This window comes from Fusarium venenatum (assembly GCF_020744135.1).
Source record: "Fusarium venenatum strain MPI-CAGE-CH-0201 chromosome Unknown EDB82scaffold_2, whole genome shotgun sequence".
Taxonomy (NCBI): Eukaryota; Fungi; Ascomycota; class Sordariomycetes; order Hypocreales; family Nectriaceae; genus Fusarium; species Fusarium venenatum.
The window spans coordinates 8,607,556-8,626,353 of record NW_027072130.1 but is presented as its reverse complement, the minus strand read 5'-3'; the positions used below and the strand labels follow the sequence as shown (position 1 = coordinate 8,626,353).

General features: G+C 47.3%; 8 protein-coding genes and 1 non-coding gene across 9 annotated transcripts; 5 read left to right on the top strand and 4 right to left on the bottom strand.

Moving 5' to 3' along the window:
* Window positions 1-978: 978 nt before the first annotated feature.
* On the top strand, window positions 979-2,723 carry EDB82DRAFT_476348 (general substrate transporter; the record flags this gene model as incomplete). The annotated part of the gene is made up of 3 exons (XM_025736395.2): window positions 979-1,197; window positions 1,259-2,473; window positions 2,535-2,723. 3 exons carry the CDS (start codon window positions 979-981, stop codon window positions 2,721-2,723), a joined length of 1,623 nt encoding a protein of 540 aa, XP_025587006.1.
* Window positions 2,724-3,368: 645 nt separating this feature from the next.
* EDB82DRAFT_t121 lies at window positions 3,369-3,453 on the top strand. The gene has a single exon. It is a non-coding gene; the product is annotated as a tRNA-Tyr (tRNA).
* Window positions 3,454-3,715: 262 nt separating this feature from the next.
* Window positions 3,716-5,953, top strand: EDB82DRAFT_576033 (uncharacterized protein). The gene is made up of 4 exons (XM_025736394.2): window positions 3,716-3,911; window positions 3,956-4,362; window positions 4,412-5,375; window positions 5,426-5,953. Exons 1-4 carry the CDS (start codon window positions 3,864-3,866, stop codon window positions 5,936-5,938), a joined length of 1,932 nt encoding a protein of 643 aa, XP_025587005.2. The 5' UTR covers window positions 3,716-3,863; the 3' UTR covers window positions 5,939-5,953.
* Window positions 5,954-6,945: 992 nt separating this feature from the next.
* EDB82DRAFT_502178 (thioredoxin-like protein) lies at window positions 6,946-8,006 on the bottom strand. The gene has a single exon (XM_025736393.2). It carries the CDS (start codon window positions 7,946-7,948, stop codon window positions 7,256-7,258), a length of 693 nt encoding a protein of 230 aa, XP_025587004.2. The 5' UTR covers window positions 7,949-8,006; the 3' UTR covers window positions 6,946-7,255.
* Window positions 8,007-8,120: 114 nt separating this feature from the next.
* Window positions 8,121-9,023, bottom strand: EDB82DRAFT_502177 (uncharacterized protein). Its single transcript, XM_025736392.2, has one exon. It carries the CDS (start codon window positions 8,944-8,946, stop codon window positions 8,254-8,256), a length of 693 nt encoding a protein of 230 aa, XP_025587003.2. The 5' UTR covers window positions 8,947-9,023; the 3' UTR covers window positions 8,121-8,253.
* Window positions 9,024-9,498: 475 nt separating this feature from the next.
* On the bottom strand, window positions 9,499-10,435 carry EDB82DRAFT_537481 (histidine phosphatase superfamily). The gene is made up of 3 exons (XM_065609297.1): window positions 10,342-10,435; window positions 9,828-10,291; window positions 9,499-9,774 (listed from the first exon to the last, which is right to left on the bottom strand). The coding sequence occupies exons 1-3, from the start codon at window positions 10,383-10,385 to the stop codon at window positions 9,632-9,634; spliced, it is 651 nt and encodes a 216-aa protein (XP_065465088.1). The 5' UTR covers window positions 10,386-10,435; the 3' UTR covers window positions 9,499-9,631.
* Window positions 10,436-11,466: 1,031 nt separating this feature from the next.
* Window positions 11,467-12,714, top strand: EDB82DRAFT_556902 (RTA1 like protein-domain-containing protein; the record flags this gene model as incomplete). Its single annotated transcript, XM_065609681.1, has 3 exons — window positions 11,467-11,617; window positions 11,667-11,915; window positions 11,972-12,714. The coding sequence occupies 3 exons, from the start codon at window positions 11,467-11,469 to the stop codon at window positions 12,712-12,714; spliced, it is 1,143 nt and encodes a 380-aa protein (XP_065465087.1).
* Window positions 12,715-14,109: 1,395 nt separating this feature from the next.
* On the top strand, window positions 14,110-15,975 carry EDB82DRAFT_556901 (ASST-domain-containing protein; the record flags this gene model as incomplete). Its single annotated transcript, XM_025736388.2, has 1 exon — window positions 14,110-15,975. One exon carries the CDS (start codon window positions 14,110-14,112, stop codon window positions 15,973-15,975), a length of 1,866 nt encoding a protein of 621 aa, XP_025586999.2.
* Window positions 15,976-16,071: 96 nt separating this feature from the next.
* On the bottom strand, window positions 16,072-18,239 carry EDB82DRAFT_462520 (uncharacterized protein). The gene is made up of 3 exons (XM_025736386.2): window positions 17,278-18,239; window positions 16,861-17,227; window positions 16,072-16,805 (listed from the first exon to the last, which is right to left on the bottom strand). Exons 1-3 carry the CDS (start codon window positions 18,040-18,042, stop codon window positions 16,210-16,212), a joined length of 1,728 nt encoding a protein of 575 aa, XP_025586998.2. The 5' UTR covers window positions 18,043-18,239; the 3' UTR covers window positions 16,072-16,209.
* Window positions 18,240-18,798: the final 559 nt, after the last annotated feature.

Below are 18,798 nucleotides of genomic sequence, written 5' to 3'. Positions count from 1 at the left end.
ACAGGTTCTGGTCACTCTCTTGTATCCTCAGTCACCCTGGGGACCAACTCACGTGGGTCCTTTCTCCATTCCTTTCTGACAGGGATTGGACTTGAACTGTTGGACCATGGGGTTCAACCCTCCAATTTTCTGACCGTTTAGCCGTTGTCGATTGATTCGTTCGCCTCTCCGCTTCCCCAGCTTCTCCAGTAAGTTTGTTGATAACCGTATACAATGGGGATTGACTCTACTAGTATCAGCCCAATTCATCATCTCCCCTCGTTCTTGTTTCGTTCTTCTCTCGTTTAGTTACTTTCTCGGCATTTAAGTACGTCTCCTCTTTTGTCTCTATCGGTCCAGACCGAACCGAATAATGTCCACTTCCCGTCTTTCGGCTACCATTACAACGAAAAAGGCGGCACGGCCAAAACGTGGAGACACAGACAAATGTTGGAGTAAAGACACGCTAAACGGGGTAATCATGACCGATCAGGATGCAACCTTTTAACCCCATCCTGGCAATACCCCGACCTGACCGGAGTCGCGCCGTAGTGGGTGTCTATGATCCGGGGTTTCATCTGCGGGGGAACAACCAACTAACTTGTTGTCAATTCTTATAGGCTGGCCCTGAATGCGGTTGGTTGCTCCAAAACCGCTGTAATAGGTGCGTCTAACGTTGAACGTCTACCCCAGATGCCTAAATCAAATTCCTACTAGCATCCCCCAGCTACTAATCCTAGTTTAGTTAATTTGTCTACAGTCCCCCAGTAAAATGTTACGTCTCATCCATTGGCATCTGGTCCCCTTTTGCCAATTCTCCCGGGCTTAGTGGCACTTATGTTTTTTACTGTCCTTGTTGATTGTCATGCCGGGATCCGCATTGCAGCATCGCATTCAAGGTCGCCCTTTTTTATAAAAACGACTTGACCCTGCATTCGTTCGTCTGGTCCTTTCCTCTCATTCTCCCAATCCATATTGTCGCTCAACAATCCAAACACCATGAGTAACCCCATGGACAACAAGGCTGGCATCTCAGAGGCCAAGGCCGATGAGGCCCATATCGACCATGCTTACGATGTCGAGGCCAAGAAGGAGATGAACGTCGACATGCAGGGTGCCATCGACGCTGAGAACCAGGAGCATGCCATGACTGTTCTCCAGGCTGTTCGAGCCTACCCTGCTGCGTCTCTCTGGGCTTTCAACATGTCTTGCACAATTGTAAGTCTGACCAATTTGATATACAAGTGATTCTGAGACTAATATTTTTTTCTTTTTTAAGATCATGGAGGCTTACTGTGTCTTCCTCATCGGCAACTTCATTGCCCTCCCCGCTTTCGCCGATAGATACGGTATCTGGAGTGAATCGAAGGGAAAGAATGTCATTGAGACCAGCTGGCAATCCGCTCTCCAAGTCGGTGGTCCTATTGGTGCCATCATTGGTGTCACACTCGCCGGTCCCATCACCAGCAAGATCGGATACCGATGGGCCACCATCTCGGGCCTCATGGTCCTCAACGCCTTCATCTTCATCTTCTACTTTGCCGACTCTCTTCCCGTCATGCTGGTCGCTCAGCTCCTCGAGGGTATCCCATGGGGTATTTTCATCGCCAACTCTCCCGCTTACTGTTCCGAGATTGTGCCTCTCCGTCTCCGTGCACCTGCTACTCAGATGTTGCAGATGTTCTGGGCCATTGGTGCCATTATCGTCGGTGCTGTTGCCTTCCACTACAACGAGCTCCACGAGCAGGCTGCTTTCCGAGTTCCCATCGCTCTTCAGTGGATGTTCCCCACTCCCCTGGCTATTCTCATCTACCTCTCTCCCGAGTCTCCCTGGTGGTTGGTCCGAAAGGGGCGTCTTGAGGAGGCCGCCAAGTCCATCCGCCGTCTTGGACGTACTAGCCAGGTCGACAACGCTCACGAGGCCATTTCCATGATGAAGCGTACCATCGATCTCGAGAAGACCATCAAGGAGCCTAGTCTGCTCGAGCTTTTCCGCGGCACTGATCTCTACCGTACTGCCATCGTTTGCGGTGTCTACGCTGCTCAGAACCTTACTGGTAACTTGATTGCCAACCAGGCTGTCTTCTTCTTTGAGCAGGCTGGTATGCCCACCAAGACTGCTTTCGCCATGGGTCTGATCACCTCTGCTCTTCAGACCGTCTTTGTCATGCTTTCTTGGATTCTTACTTCCTACTTTGGACGCCGAAGCATTTACCTCTGGGGTTCCGCCGGAAACACTGTTCTCCTTGTTGCTCTTGGTATTGCCGCCACAGTTGGCGATGTCCAATCAACTCTCAACTCCAATACTCAGGCTGCTCTCGGTCTTATCGTGTCTGTCCTCTTCACACTCGGACCTGCTCCCGCTTCTTGGGTCATCATCGGAGAGACCTCTTCTATCCGTCTCCGACCTCTCACCACTGGTGTCGGACGTGGCTGTTACTACCTCGTCAACATTCCTTGCATCTTCCTTTCCAGTTGGATGCTTAACCCTACCGTAAGTTTTACTTCACTCGACACATTCACTTTGACAAATACTGACTTTATTATCCTTTCAGGGCGCCGACCTTGGTGGCAAGTGTGGTTACGTTTGGGCCGGTACCGGTGCCTTCTGTCTGCTGGTTGCCTACATCTGGCTTCCTGAGATGAAGGACCGATCTTACCGAGAGATCGACATTCTCTTCAACCGAAAGATCCAGGCCCGCAAGTGGAAGAAGACTGTTATCGATATCCACGACAACGAGTAAAGGATGTTATTGTTTACCACTACGGAGGAGAAAAAGGGACGAACAGCTCAAGGCTGGGCTGGAGAGTCTTCTTGTTTCTCTCTTTTCATGCGGCTGGATTACGTGGCGTGATTTTGTAAATTGACCTGCGTAGTCATTCAGCGATAGGATGGGGTCAACCTGTCATGTTGCCAATAAGGCTTCCTAGGACTATTTAATTTATGACAACATTGACTATAACCTGTGGTGATATCCAGTGAGGTGATATCAGATATGTCAATTGATCAAATACGACAGCAATATTTCGCGACCAACCAGACACTATAATAAAATATTGACATGTTCAATGGTTGATCAAGAACCACTGCTCCATCATGTAGTGAAGTTTGCGAGACGAAGAAAAGATTATCTATGTAAAAACAAAAAAAAAAAACAGAAAAAAGGTGAAGCAACATGAGGAAGGAATGCTATTTTCAAGATTGCAAAGGGATATTAAAATCAGAGATATGCATTCCTAGCCATGAGAAAGTTTTCCATAAATACGTGTCAGAGGCATAAAGTGATACACGTTGACTTATTGCGAAATCACTGTTGCTTTTTCAGCTATATAGTTTTAATTTTGCGGCTCAGTCTGCATCAATAGCTATTCCTCCGATTCGGAGATCTCCCCGAATAGCTCAGCTGGAAGAGCGTTCGACTGTAATTGTTATATGTCATCGAAAGGTCACTTGTTCGATCCAGGTTTCGGGGAGCTGTTTTTTTTTTGCCTTTTCCACTTTTATCATCCATCATCAAACACACACCACAATGTTTATTGACTTTTTAGTATTTTTGCATTTGCCTCTATTGTCATGTTGCATTGGCATGCGATCTCATTCATCCCGCCCATTCATGTGCGAGCCATTCCTCTCGGCTATAACGAATTATCCAGAAATATGTGGTGATCTGATACATCCTCCGTAGAAATAACCAGTTACAGTCATTCAAGTGAGGGGGTTAAATTCTGAGATGAGAATATGCTTACCCACGTCATCTCTAAGTATCACTTGGTCGATAATGGTGGTCTGACCATGAGTGAGATATAATGTGTCGATCCTGCTCCATCTCAACGACCGACTGTGCATCCTTGTTCGGTTCTCCTTGCTCATTATTATCGTGAAAATGTTGGCGTTGTTACCTCCGGAAGTTCTTGAACATATTTGTGAAAAGGTAATTTGCATCATACAGTTGAAGATCTTGGTTAACACCAGTAGCTAAACGGTTGTGATCTCAAACGCCTCTCACTAACATCAAGATGGCTCCACAAAGCTACCTTCCGCCAACTCTGGCGCTCCATCACGATCTTTCCTCGTTCCTCACGTGAACGTCACTGCATCACACCTTCAGGTCCTCCCCAGCAATGTCTACAGCCAACAAAAGAACTTCGTTTTGGCGTCGGCGTTGAAGCAGACCCAATGCACTGTGTTCATGCGTATGACTGTCTGGGATACATGGGAAACTGGCTTGAGAAAGATCCTCGACTGCATGATACCTGGGAAGGAAGAAGTGATAGCTTTGGGTACGAGCGTGGTAGACTTGTTCGTGTTAAGTATGAGTGTCTTGCACAAAGGACTATGGCGATGCTGAGGCGTTTTGAAGATGGACAACTGGAGACGTTTGTGTAAGTCTGTGTACCTCGTGTTGTTCGTATCACTAACTGAGCAGTGAAGCTGGAACTACACCTCTTGCATTCCATCAGAGGTGCTCGAATACTTGAGTCTCAAGCATCCCTCCATTCAAGGTCTCAGCTTTACAACGGATCCCTTCTGCAGCAGATTCAATCGCTGGAGCAGAACAACAGACTTAAACCTCTCTGGGTTCCACAATATTCGACGATTTAGCTGGAAGGCCCCAATGGGATGTCACTTTGGCAACATCGCCAACTTGGTCCAGAAGAATGCTGACCACTTGGAAGAACTGGAGATCGACTTGCAATCTTGGTCTCGGCAGTGGGAGGACAGAGAATCAAGAGTTGTTAGGCACAAAGCTGATTCGGAAGAGTGGGATAAAGTACCCGCAAGTAATATGCTTGCGCGAGACATGTTTGGTCTCAGTTCTGATGCATCTGCAAACACTTGTTTTCCCAGGATGCGGAGCTTGAAACTCACAAGAGTACCCTTGAGAGATGAGACCACTAACAAGACAGTTACTGCAGCATTCATCAATCTCGCGGGACTCACCTCACTCACACTTAGAATGTGTTCATACTGGACATTGCTCCTCGAGGACATGATACAGTCTACGACACCAATTGCAGTCGAGTCACTCGAGATTCTCGACTTTTACCTCCAGACGCCAAACGTGACTGCTGCCAAAAAGGTGATCGCCATTACAAACTTTCTCGACTCTTTCGATGGACTTGAAGAACTGTTCATTAGCCATTGTGGCCCAACGCCGGTTCTCAACTTCTGGCAACACGTATCAAGACACTCCTCAACGCTAAAAGCGTTTGTACATCACCAGAGGATCACGGATCAGGATGATGAGCTTTTAATTTCCCGTAAAGGAAGAGATTTGTCTGATCCTGCTATATCTCAACATGATCTTGACCGCATTCAACATGACCCGACCCAGAATCCTCTTTCGAGATTGAATCTCGAGTTCATTGGCTTGACGTGTGCGCCCGAGTATCTGGTAAGTATTCCGACCCTGAGATCTGTTGCAGTAGTTAATCTCAGAGACAGAGAGCTATTCTCCTTCCCTTTGTGTCGAAGCGGTCCCTCAAAGTGCTTCATATTCGTAACACGGGAGTAAATGCAGGTACAACTCCGTCATGTGTTTTTGACAAAAGCTTGGAATTGAGAATCACCGAAGCCGGACAAAATGGTGAACCCATTAGCGATGCAGTCAAAGACAATGACGTGGACACTAAGACGCAAGAGGAGATCAGCATTGGTCTCAGAGAAAGAACGGAGTGGAAAACACCGCCGCTACAGCAGCCTTTCCGAGTCTTCGCAGATTGGGTCTTTAGTCCCGAAGGGATCAAGTCTCTGGAGTACATCGTTGCTGGTGATTTTTCACATGGAGATAGGTACTCTGAGAGTAATGCACTGATATTTAGATCTACTGAAGGAGGGAGGAGATATCGTGTCGTTAGTCAGAAGACCGGTGGAGGGGAATGGATTGATGTGAAGAGCAGATTTGGAAGAGCTCTGGAAGCTTGTCCAGTGGAGAATATTGTTCCCGAGTATAACTAGTCTACGCAATTCCTGTAAGAAAATTGAAAACAGGTTTGTCTTGGTGAGAACACCCAGAACCTCTCTTTGCCACTGTTTAAGACTATACGCTCAGTGCGATTCAATACTGAAGTCCATTGCAAAATACGTCGATACGCAACATCAACTGACTCATGTTCTGAAGTTGAATACGGTTAATTACAATAAACTTGATACCACATTTATCAATCGCCAGGTTGGCAACTAAGCTCCGAGCCTGGATATGATCCCATGCTTCCCTCAGCAAGTCCTTGAGGCTGTGGGCGATCAGTGCACTAGTGACAAAAAACATCTGATAACTTCAGGAACTGCTTTGTGAATAGAGCTTGAGGTTAAGTGGACTCTCGTCGTCCTCATAGCCGTATTTGACTTCATTGTTAGAATCATAAGTTTGCTGAATCTGTGATTCTGAAAAGTCTAGCAAGTTCGACTTTGTAATTGCCATATCGTAGCGACTTGCTGCGACTTTGGCTAGCAATCGAAAGACAAGTGGTACTAAAAAACAGTCAGACACTGATACCCACCTGATGAAAGGTAGATAACATATTACTCTTGGTGAGGGCATCTGCTCAGCAGAGCAGGAGTGTCAACTTACTAACGCAATTACTCCAGACGCCAAATTGAAGTGTGCTCTTGAAGTAAAAGTGTTTGTCATTACACCAACATTGTTTGTTGTTGAAGGCCACTGGATTGCGGAATGCACGCTTCGTGGGTAGTTGGTCTTGACTCATCTAGTGTGAGCTTCTCTTCGCTCCTCATATAATTGTTCTTTCGACTCGGTCTCGGGATGGGGGCCGAGGACGATTTCCTCCCGGCAAAATTGCAAAAATGAAGTTGAGTGTGATGAAAAGGAAGAAGAAGAATGCCTGCCCTGCTCTTGATCACATGACATGAGATTCAGGCAGAAGCCTTACATTTTGGCAGTGGCAGACAGTTGGTTTATTATGTACATGATAAGCATATCGGTTTACGGTCTTAGCTTGGTGCGGCTCAAGGATACCAGGCAGATGTTGCCGAGATTATCGTTTGTCACATTGGGGTAATAAACTTGATGGCTGGGGGCTTGAAAGGGTAGTCGGCGGGAAGGTTAAGGAGGATGCCGAGTTTGCCTGGGTGATAGACATGTTTACCGCAATACAACATGCAGGTAGTAGCTACATACAAACACCAGACATCCAGACACCCAAACGCCGTTCTGGAGGCGCTTGGCAAACTTGGCTCAAAGACGTACTGAACTGGAAAGCGAAAACAAATAAGCGCTTAAACTATTCTACCTATTGTTTGACCCCATGAGGAACTCTACTCCTTGGTCAGGTCTTTCAACATCTTGCGTCCTCTCAAACAATCCTCTTCATGAAAAGGCTCTCTGCTTGTCTCCTTGATTCCACCCTGAATCCATTCTTGAACAATAGGATGCTCAAACAATCTATCGGCATACTCCTTGGCCGCACCGTTCAACTCAATACCATACGTCTTGAACCGGGATGCAATGGGTGCATACATGGCATCCACGATGGTAAACTTGTCACCAGCCAACCACGGTCCACCGAACTTTTCCAATCCCTGTTCGAAGAGCGTAGCGAATCGATCAATGTCTCTTTGAAGCTTTTCACTCGGTTCACCGAGCTCAATCCTGAGTCCAACGTTCATAGAGCACTCGTCGCGAATGGCATCAAAGCCAGAGTGCATCTCAGCAGCGGCACATCGTGCAAAGGCGCGTGCGGAGATATCAGATGGCCAAGCTGCAGGATACTTCTCGGCGATGTACTCGCAGATGGCGAGAGAGTCCCAGACAACGATTGAGGTTTCAGAGTCGTGAAGACAGGGAACTTTTCCACTTGGGGAAAATGCGAGGAAGTCGGGTTGGCGGAGGCCGGGTTTGAATAAGTTGAGTTTCTCTTCGAAGGGAATGTCGAGGGCTTTGAGGAGAACCCAAGGTCGCATTGACCAAGAGGAGTAACGTTTGTTACCAATGAAGAGTGTATATGTCATTTTTGCTGTGAATAACGATGAGTGAGGTTTGGTCGTGAGGTTATTTGGTAGATTTTATAGTGTCGAGATGCCCCGTCCAAGTGCGGAAAGGTGACTCACTTGTTTCCGCCCTACAATTGACATGCGGGATTTGTCATCACATTGACTCGGGGACAGGACTCTATAACAAATTGAGAAGGTGAATTGACATTTAGCATATGCTAATATATATCATTAAAAGTCATGTATGTATGCGCTACATTTTGATCCTGCTTATACCCAAACAATAAAACCCCCATCCATGAATGCTTATACTGATCATCTCATCAAGCAGACCCGTAATCGCGCTTGGCTGGTGAATAAGATGGGTTAAACTCATGTCGTCGCTGCATAGCGTCCCAAAGCGCAAGACCAGTCTCGACGAGGTGAATGATGAAGAAGGGAATGAGGTTGTACTGCCAGCCCTTCATGAGTCGCAGGTGATGTTCAATGTCGTTCCTCTCGTTCGAGTTGGTGAGGTCAAGGTCGAGAAGAGCCGAGAACCAATTCTGCGGCGTCCACGACTCAAGAGGGTATTTTTGACCATCGTTAAGCTTGGCTGCAACGCTGGGGATGATGCTCTGTCCGTTGTGTTCGGTTGTGACGACAAAGGTGTAGATAAGAGCTGAAAGAACGAGAAGTAGACTGAGGACATTCCAGACGAGCCAAAAGTTGTAAAAGAACCGACTGAATTTTCCAGGGTTGTGTCTGTTTCGGAGCCAGAGAGCAAGAATACCTCCGCAGCCGACAGGGATGAATGCTGTTCCTGCGGCTCCGTTGCTTGTATGGCCTTGGTCGACAATCAAGTTTGCCGGTTCGCCTTTTAGCTGGTGCTCTGTGCCCTGCCATTCGAAAGAGAAAGTTCCGCTCGCGGTACGGTGTAGCCAACCGACCATGCTAGAGATGAAGGAGAGTTCGATGATAGACACGACCATGAGTAGGCCGAGGGCGACGTAGAGAAGTGGACGTGCTGAAGTCATGATGGGCGATTAAGTTAAATCTCTTGTATCACTAGAAAGAAGACACAAACGAAACAGAATGATAAAATAAAGAAACGAAAAGGTAAGCTTGTATTTAAAGATGACCTAGATCAAACAAGAGCGTTGCCGTGATGCCGAGCGAGTAAGCTCAGCCCTGCTAGTGCTTACATCCTAATGGAGCCCGAGAGTGGCTTGGCTGACGATGGTGTTGTAAATAGAACCTAAGCTCACTCAGCGCAGCGCAGCATCGATACTTTTCAGCTTAGCCACATCCACCAGCAGGGATGAGTCTAGACTATCTGTTAGTTGAACGGCTAGTAGTAGGCTGGTCCTTTACTTTGGGCTCTCAGTGAAGATTAGCTTTTGCGATCCTTATCTATCCAATGATGTTGCTGAATTGTGTTTACAGTAGATAGTTTTATTCCGTTTCATGTTAAAGATTAGGTTAGGCTTAACAACTTTGCTAAAATAGTTTGTGATCACAAGGCAGAAAAGAGAGTGACATACATTATGTGGTAATGTGCACTACGTGACGTGGCGGCGACATTGTGTACAGTAAATGATTGGATTGTCTTCTAATCATCACCATTGCTGAGTGAGACGGAAGACGTTGTGTGCATCGTTGATCTTTCCCCATACCCCAAACTCTATGACGGGACTTTGGTAAGAAACCGTTAAATCAGCCCTACCTACTTCTCCTCCGTCTCTCAGCCAGTGGTATTAACAGTGTTGGTCCAAAATCCTGTTTGACGCATGTATCTACATTCAGACCGAACCTCTTGTCCTCATCAATTTCATCAGTATCTGCAAATCGATAAGATCTGTATTCTGTAGCATAGAATTAGTACAGACTTCTACTTAACAGGTTAATGAGAACTTGCCACAAACACTAAACCGTTCACCTTGAACCATAAACGCAGCAAATCCCCGATGCGTTACAAGCACAATATCCTTGTACTTCCCCGCCTTGGCGATCTCACTCACCCTCTGCCGAACCCTTTCGGCACGTACCGTCGCATCACCAGGGGTATGAGCTGAAAAATCCCAGCGCTCTGGACACCCCGATAAGTCAAGATGAGGAAACTTTGCCGCTAGGTCTGCACGCGGAACGCCCTTGTTGCAGGGAGCGTCGTGGGCCTCGCGCAGGTCTGGCCAAACCTGAATCTCTGTATCTTCTGTGATGAGGAGATATCGGAACACAATGTACATTGTTTGGATTGTTCTCGTCATGGGCGATACAATGATTAAATCGGGTTTGACTTTGAGGGTTTGTTGGACGTTTTTGGCTTGGCGAGTGCCTAGGTCTGTGAGGGGAGGGTCGCGGTGTGGATAGCCTCTTTCTACGCTGCTGCGTGTCAGCTTTTAGTATTGTTATTGGAATTCTGGGTGAAATACTTGTGACGGGCTTGTCCATGGCGCAGGATGTGAACTCTAGTCATTTCAGCTGCTATTGAAATGTTTCAGGTGTAATTGTAGGAGTTAAAGTTCTTGATTGTGTTGGCAATATTGGGGAACAAGCGGTAACAAAGAGGAGTACGACCAAGACTGCCACGTGAGCGTCATCGTGGCTTGCTTGAGTAACAGACACGACATTTGGATAACTGGGTACTCTTTTTTAAATAAAAAACCCTACTTTTGAAGAATATTCGGTGTTTTGGTATACATAAAACAATACCCGATTCGCATAGGAGCATATAGGATCTCAACCCTGGATAAGTAAGCGGCAATGAAATACATCTTCCTTGGCGATTGCTGTTAACGAGAGTATCGTCTCCACCATATGCGGCTTCTGTGCGACCAATACTGAATGTCTTTTGGCGGTTGTTCGCCATGTTCAAAGTCTAATATTGGCTGTGTCCCTCGTTCTGTAGCTAAGATACTGTGTGTCTGGAGCTGAAGTCAAGCCGATCTCAGATCTAATTATGGCAGTCATTAGCTCAACATATCGATAGACCTGATTTACAAGCCATTTAATCTTCCTTCCATGTGTTTTATATGTCGCGAATCGAGCCTAGACCCGTTGAGTCTGTCGCTACAGACTCGTATCTCAGATCTTGATCGATCGACATGTCCACAAATCCAGGAACCGAGCGCCGGTTCAGGTACACACGTTATTTACTGTTCCAAGTCCGTCATTCTAATCAAAAATGCTACTACTGTATCCGAAAACCCATCCTGCTTCACTGAGCAAAAAACTCCAACAACTGCATCCAGCCAGTGGGTCACACCGGAAACAGCTCCCTCATCCGCATTCATCACCAGCCAAGACAACAATCTCCATCAAAAAACAAGAATTACTTATTTAGTCTACTAATATTTATCTCTCTTCCCAATGCGTTCAACACTGTCAAGTCTTATCACCTTCGTCATGTCCACATCTCTTCTTCCTCCCGAGACAAAACATCTTCCCGACCCCATCTTGTCTCATTAAAATGTCACTTTGTTTTACCTCTCTTTGACAAAGGTCACTCCTTTCTACTACTGACCTTGTAACAAAGGTCAGTAAATCGCTTGTTGATCATGGCAGCGATCAAGCTGTACCATTATGAACCCTCTTTTATACCCGCCCTCGTTGTTTTGGGCTTATTCTTTGCTTCTACGCTTGTTTGTTTGATGCAGGTGGTGCGATGTAGGACTTGGTTCTTTATTCCTTTCCTTCTCGGTTGCTCAGGTAAGAATTACTCCTTCAAATCATACAATGAGGTGCTGATATTTCACAGTGGAAACTGTTGGTTATGGATGCCGTGTGTGGTCATCGCAAGAGTCGCCAAACTGGTCGACTCTTCCTTATGCAATCCAGACCTTTACCCTCCTTTCAGGTCCATTTCTGATGCTTGCTACTATATACACAATCCTTAGCAAGATAATTATCGTTTTGGATGCAGATATACACTCTCTTGTTCCCGTCAAGGTCTTGCCCAAGGTCTTTATCTTTGGAGATTTGATCTCCCTCGCAGCCCAATTGACAGGTAGGTTGGCCGACATGCATGCATCGTATAGCTCATGCTAACCTCATGGTATATAGGTGCTGCTTATCTAGTTAATGCTACAGAAGTTCCTCAACAGAGGACAGCCCAGCTCATCATTGTGGGCGGCCTCTCATTCCACATTTACTTCTTCGGCTTCTTCAGTTCCGTTCTACACATCGCTTACACCCGTGTTCTTGAAGCCCCAACACGTCAGAGTACCATTATAACCATGCCCTGGAGACGGTGGATCATCGTTCTTTACCTCAGCTGTGGCCTCATTCTCGTCCGGTCCGTGTATCGCGTCATCGAGTATGCCACTGGCCCCCTCGGCGTTGTCCAAGGCACCGAGATATACTTTTATGTTTTCGACTCTGGATCCATTTTCATCATCACCTGTCTTTTCAACATCTTCCATCCTCGTCAACTAGCCACTATATCTAAAGATGATCTTCCAGATCCAGAGACTGTCGTCGTTACGCCTTTCAAGCCTATGTCTCGATATCCATCGCAGACACCTCCTCGATACATGCAACCCCCACCATTTCTTCCTTCGCACGCAAATTTGAGAAATCGCGGGCCTTACTTTCATTATCCAAAGTCTCAGTACAGAAGTCAATCATTTATACAGTATCCACCTCCGATGCACTACTACCAGCAACGGAGACCTCATACACTGGTCCATCATCGACCACGGACAAACAGGACGTACAAGAGCTTTAATCCGTCATTTAGCTCGTCTTCTAGTGTTGTCAGCATATATAATCCACAGACTGGACAGTATGAACCAATTAGACGCTAGATGTTTGGTACGAAAGGGAGCTGGAGGAGAGAAAGTTGGCTCAGCACAGCAAGCTTTTTCCTATGTTACAGAGTTTAGTAGATATTCAGAATACCAACTATCATTGTTTTCATTTAGATTCAAATAAATATAAACTCTCGGCGTCACATACAAAGCCAAATCATGAATGAATTCGTCAAACAGTTGATGCTACTTAGGCCATACGTCTTAGACTACTTACCTATTTTTATGCCCTAAGACTTATGATGTTAACCTTTCTGCTACACACTATCTTGTCCTTGAAAAGAAGGTTCCTCTATCCATCTGTGTTGGACAACGCAGTCTTGAGAGAACAGACAGATTAACCTTTGTTAAAAACCTAGAGGAAACTGAGGATTGTTCTTCAAACCTAACCTCATTAACTATTTCTTCGCTCTATAAAAAGACTTCCCAGTCCTTCACATCCCTCCTTTCATCCTTCCAACTCACACTTTTCACCATCGCCAAAATGTCGTGGACCAACCTCCCAACTGAGCTGCGAAACCAGGTTCTCAACTACATAGTTGAGGATCACATGGCTTCAAGAAAGCAAAAGATTATTTCTAAGGTTGCTCCATATACCAGTGTCTCTCGCGAGTGGCAGAGCCTCTTCTAAACCATCACCTTTCAGAATATCTCCCTCCTGATTCGCGACGTCAGTGATGTGGACAAGTTCGCTCGCTTTACAAGTGGCTGCTGAAACCAGACAGATGGACATTTTTAATAATAGCTTTTTTTAACTTTTCTCGCCTATAATAAGCCACGGCTAACGAGTGAATCAAATTAATTAGAACAGGAACCGTCACCTTCCTTTTACTATTGGTTACCAAAGTACTCATCCTCAACCTCCATGTACCATCCAAGCGATGCCACATGCAAATTCCAGTGCAACACTTTATAACCTGTAATACAATGGGATTCCCAAGCCAAGCCCCCAATTGCAATAAATCGCATTTCTTTTGCTTCAGCTCTATTTCCACATCCCATCCTCAAACTGAAACACGACCAATCACCACCATCCAAGTCTCAAGGGAGAGTCTAGTTCAGCCCCCTTGACAGCTTTCTTGGAATGCGTGTCTCACTTTACAGGGGCTTCATTCCAGGATTGAGCGTAAAGATACGGGATAACAGTCTGTGGGTAACAGAAGGGACTTTAGGATACAAAAATAAATAGCCTAAGAACTGTAGTCTAAGCAGCATAAAGTGACCTACTAATTTCGTCTCTTATGCTTCTGGCGGCCAACGTTTCTAGTACCCTGATGCCAGGGACCAAGTCCCCTTCTCCCTTGCGTGTGGTTCCAACAGCCCTTATATCACAGCCAGCCCACCCTTTGGGGTTTGTCTTGCTTCGCGATCAGCCTTTTTCTTTATACCATCATGGTTGTCGTTTCTGGCTCACCTTGGGCCAAAAAGGTCGCATTCATTGTTATTTCGCTCAATCTCCTATTCTGGTGGTATTGTTTCTCCGTCCCTCAATCAGACGATGTTAATCCACCACCACCATCAAGAATACAACGATTAGAAGCCGTCCCCGACCCCGAAATAATTGCAAAGAAGAAAGAAAAGGAAGAACTTAAAAAAGAAACGGCCGCCGAACCACCAGTCGACAAAAATGGCTTCAAGACGTTTCGGTCGTGGAGTCACTTCGAAATCACCAAACCCAGCAACGAAAAGACGTTTATCTTTCGTCGCTTCAAAAGCTCACCTCATAAACCACCTCACATCGAATGGAACCCCAACGGGGGCGAACTCTCAAAAGGATACGTCTTTATCACACCACAATCTACGGGAGAAGATAAAGGTATCGCGCAGGCTGCTTCTTTCATCATGAAGCAAAACGCAGAACTTATCTACGCACATGACGACGAACCTCTGGATTCAGAAGGCTTTCGTGTGCAGAATATCAACAATGAGCAGTTTCTTACGCTGTGGCGCGGGACGAGAAAGGGTGCGCATGGGTTTGGAGAGGTGGTTATAATGAACAGTCAGTACGAAAAGACAATTATTCATCTTGACGCTATCATCAACAATATGTTTGGGCAAAAGTTCAAGGGTCAATTAGACTTTCATGAGCAGGAATTGACGACGAGGGGAACTATCTTGGTTACGGCTTATAACACTACTTCGTGGAATTTGACTGCCATGGGTGGTTCGGAGAGAGGTTTCGTGTCGGACTCGATATTTTTTGAGATTGACATTGAGACTGAAGAAGTTATCTTTAGTTGGAGTGCTCTCGAGCATTTCTGGCCTGAAGATTCAATGCTTCCTCTCATCACTGCCTCTGGAAGTGGCACTCCAATGTCACCATACGACTTCTTCCACTTAAACTCAGTTCAAGCCATCAACCACGATTCCTTCCTCATCAGCAGTCGCAACTTCTGGTCTGTCTTTCTCATTTCTCGATCAACGGGTAGAGTACTCTGGGAATTGAGAGGAAACACCAAGGGAGGAGACTTTGGCGCTATGCCGCCTCACGGACGATTCCGATGGCAGAACCATGTTCGTGCGCTGGATGCTTCGACGCAGGGGATGGTGATAAGCATGTTTGACAACCACAACAGTCCAGAGGATCTGACCAAGACAAATTCACGAGGATTGCTGCTGAAAGTCAAGCTGCCGCCGCGTATTGATGAGAAGCCAGAGGTTCTTCGCATTCTTTCACCTGATCGCGCAAAGGTAGCTACGCAAGATGGAAGCTATCAATTTGGATTGAGTAACGGAAACTCGTTCATGAGCTGGGGTGCTGGCGGTGTCGTACATGAGTATGGACCTGAAGGCGGTCATGATCTTCGCTGGCAAGCGCGCTTCGGACACGACGAGTCAATCCGAAGTTATCGTGCCTTTAAAGACGTCTGGACAGGTACACCCATGGCATGGTCCCCAGCACTCGTCATCGAAAAAGCCGGAGATTCTATCCTCGGGTTCGTAAGCTGGAACGGCGCGACAGACATTGAGTCGTACAATGTATACCTATACGAACCCGGTAGTGCGATGACGAGAATGGGTAGTGCTAAAGTTTATGGATTCGAGACGGGTTTTGATATGGGTACCAAGTTTAACGAAACGAGTTGTATTCTTGTCGCGGCTGTGAGGGATGGACAAGAGGTGAAGCAGTCGAATGTGGGATGTTTGCAAGGAAAGACATTTGTGTCTGGGTTTGTGGACTCTAACGGCCAAGCGGCGGGTGATTCGACGACTGAGGAGACTACGATGCAGAAGTTGATGGGTTGGTGGAACTCTTGATGATGAATGAACTTGTGTTTTGAGCGGATGGAAGAGTAGATGGCTATTACTTCTAGAACGTATGAATGACCGATAACAATTAATGTTGAGCTTTATGCAGTTTCCAAAAGTGTATATCAAGCTTTTATTATATACGTTTGTATGTAAAACTAGATGAACACACGTTAAACATCATACGCCCTACACGATCTACATCACCGTCTTTTTAACATATCCAGGACTGCACGCACTACCTTATGGTGCAAGTCGCTTGGGTGTACGGGGGTAGTAAGCCGCGAGGTGAACACTGGGAAGAGCCAGGGCCCAAGCGACAATACGGTCGAGACCGAAACCACCACCACCGTGAGCAGGGACACCGACTTGTCGGAAGACAGCCAAGTACTCCTTGATACCATCGCTCTTGGGGTCGATCTCCTTGGCGCGGATGCGCTCCTCGAGCTCGTCGGGGTTGTTGACACGCTGACCACCGGAAAGAACCTCCTGTCCTCGGATGAACATGTCGAAAGCGTTTGTGACGCGGACGCCATCTCCGACTGTGGTACCAGCATCGTCGAGCTTGGCGTAGAAGGGTCGAGCGGTCTCGGGGAACTTGTCGATAACGTAGAAGTCGGTGTTGTACTTCTTGCGTACAACCTCACCTAGGGCCTTCTCCTGGGGAGTGCTCATATCCTCGTCGTCGCGGACGTTGGCGAACTCGGCGGGGCCTTCCTCTCGGAGGAGCTTCTGGGCTTCGGCAAAGGTGAGGCGGACCTCCTTGCCGGGCTCGGGGAGGAGGAGGGGCTCGGAGCTGTAAACGGATCGGACGGTCTCAATCTCGACAGCGCATCGCTCTGCAATTGAATGTAATTAGCTAAAGTATCTTCATGGCCGTTCAATTGAACTTACCGTGGATGCCACGGAGAATGGACAGAAGGACACCCTCCAGAACATCAAGAACCTCGAGGTAAGATTCCTTGATCTCCATCTCCAGATCGAGACCAGTGAACTCAGTCATGTGTCTAGGAGTGTTGGAGTTCTCGGCACGGAAAACGGGACCAGAGCTGAAGACGCGCTCACGACCACCAGCAATCTCGAACTGCTTGTAGAACTGGGGAGATTGGGCGAGGAAAGCCTCTTGTCCAAAGTATGGGAGTCGGAAGACGTTACCGCCACCCTCGGAGGCGGCACCGATAAGGCAGGGAGGCTCGAATTCCTTGAAGTGGCGGGGCTCGAGGTAGTTGCGGAAAAGTCGCTTAACTTCGATACGGATGTCCTATTATTTCGTTAGTAGATAGTCAATTGGGTGTTTTTGAGCCAACATACCGCGATGGCCTGCTGGACGGGGCTTCGCTTGTGCATGGCAATGTTGTCGAGGTGGGTAAGCATGCTGGCGGAGGGAATGGTGGAGGTGGTCTCGGCAGGCTTCTCAGCCTCCTCGCCAGCCTTGCTCTCGTCGCTGAAGTTGACAATGGGCTGGCTAGCAGCGTCCATGGTCATACCAAGCACAGCAGGAGCAGGAGCGAGAACGTAGCACTTGTTGATGTGAAGCTCAAGAGTGGAAACGCGGCAGCTCTTGACGGGCTCAAGAGGCTTCTTGACGGTAGCTTGGACAACGACGTAACTCTCAGGGCTGATGCTAGTCACGAACTTGACCATGGGCTTGCTGACAACAGGCTCCTTGTCAGTGGCCATGATGACACCCTGAATATCCCAGTTTCCACCCTTTCGAAGCTCGATGAAGCCCATCTTGGCACTCTGAACACGCGAGTTCTGGAGCCAGGCGCGGACGATAACGGTCTTTCCATCGTACGACTCGTCGAGATTTCGGATCTCAACCTCTTGGGCATCGCTGCTGAAGGATTCGGCGGTGACCTGCTTGTTTCCGTAGCTGTCCTTGGCGGGATCGTCCTCGAGGCTCAGCTTGGCGGCAGCTTGTTGGGCAGCGAGTGCAGCGGCGCGTTCGGCCTTGAGAGCCTCCTTCTTGGCCTTGGCCTCGGCCTTCTTGAGAGCCTTCTTGGAGGGGCCGGCCTCACCCTCGGCGGGAGGAGCGCCCTCCTCTGGTACGACTGGCTTTGCTTCTTCGGACATGATTGATGTTGTTTTGGTGGATGGTTTGGTGATTGAGAAGCTAAAAGCAGGGCAGGATAAGGCGGGGTGGGTTGGTCAATGGAGGGGCAATGAGGGGCAGAACAGAAGGATTTTAAAGGTTTTGTGCCACGTGACGTATTCGACGTCAGAGACGATGGTCTGACCCCAGACGATGAGGGTTGAGCGTTATCGGGGTGGAGTCATTAAACATGAGATCTCGCTGTGACTACATGCAACAGCCATTGATGTTTAATTTTACGGATAAATTACAGTACTGAAATAGATTCAGGCTCTCCTAGCAACCTTCATCTTTAGCACTAGGGTTCTCAAAGTGCGATAACAAAGGATGACATGTCCATTCCATGTCACGATCAACAGATGGGATAGCGCAATTCGATCGATGGACTGACACATCGCTAGGTATAAACCCTGTATATCGCCTCAATGGAAGAACAATTCGATCAAGTGGTATGCTCAATGAGTCTTTCGCCGAGTTGGGTGTGATCTGACCGCCGAAGTCGCCTTGCAAAGCGAAGGCTGTCATGTCAGGTAGTCTTTGGTCCCAGCACCCTTTGCACAACAAATCTTCAAGAGCATCTAAAAGATTGCAAAGTCAAAGACTCTCTAGTGCACATCGCAAGTGAAGCCAAGATGTAAAAGAATACGATACCCACCCCGACTTATAGCCGTAGCGTCCTCCAGACTGCAGCATCAGTCATCTGCTGCATCAAAGGTTCCACCTACAAAACCCAAGAA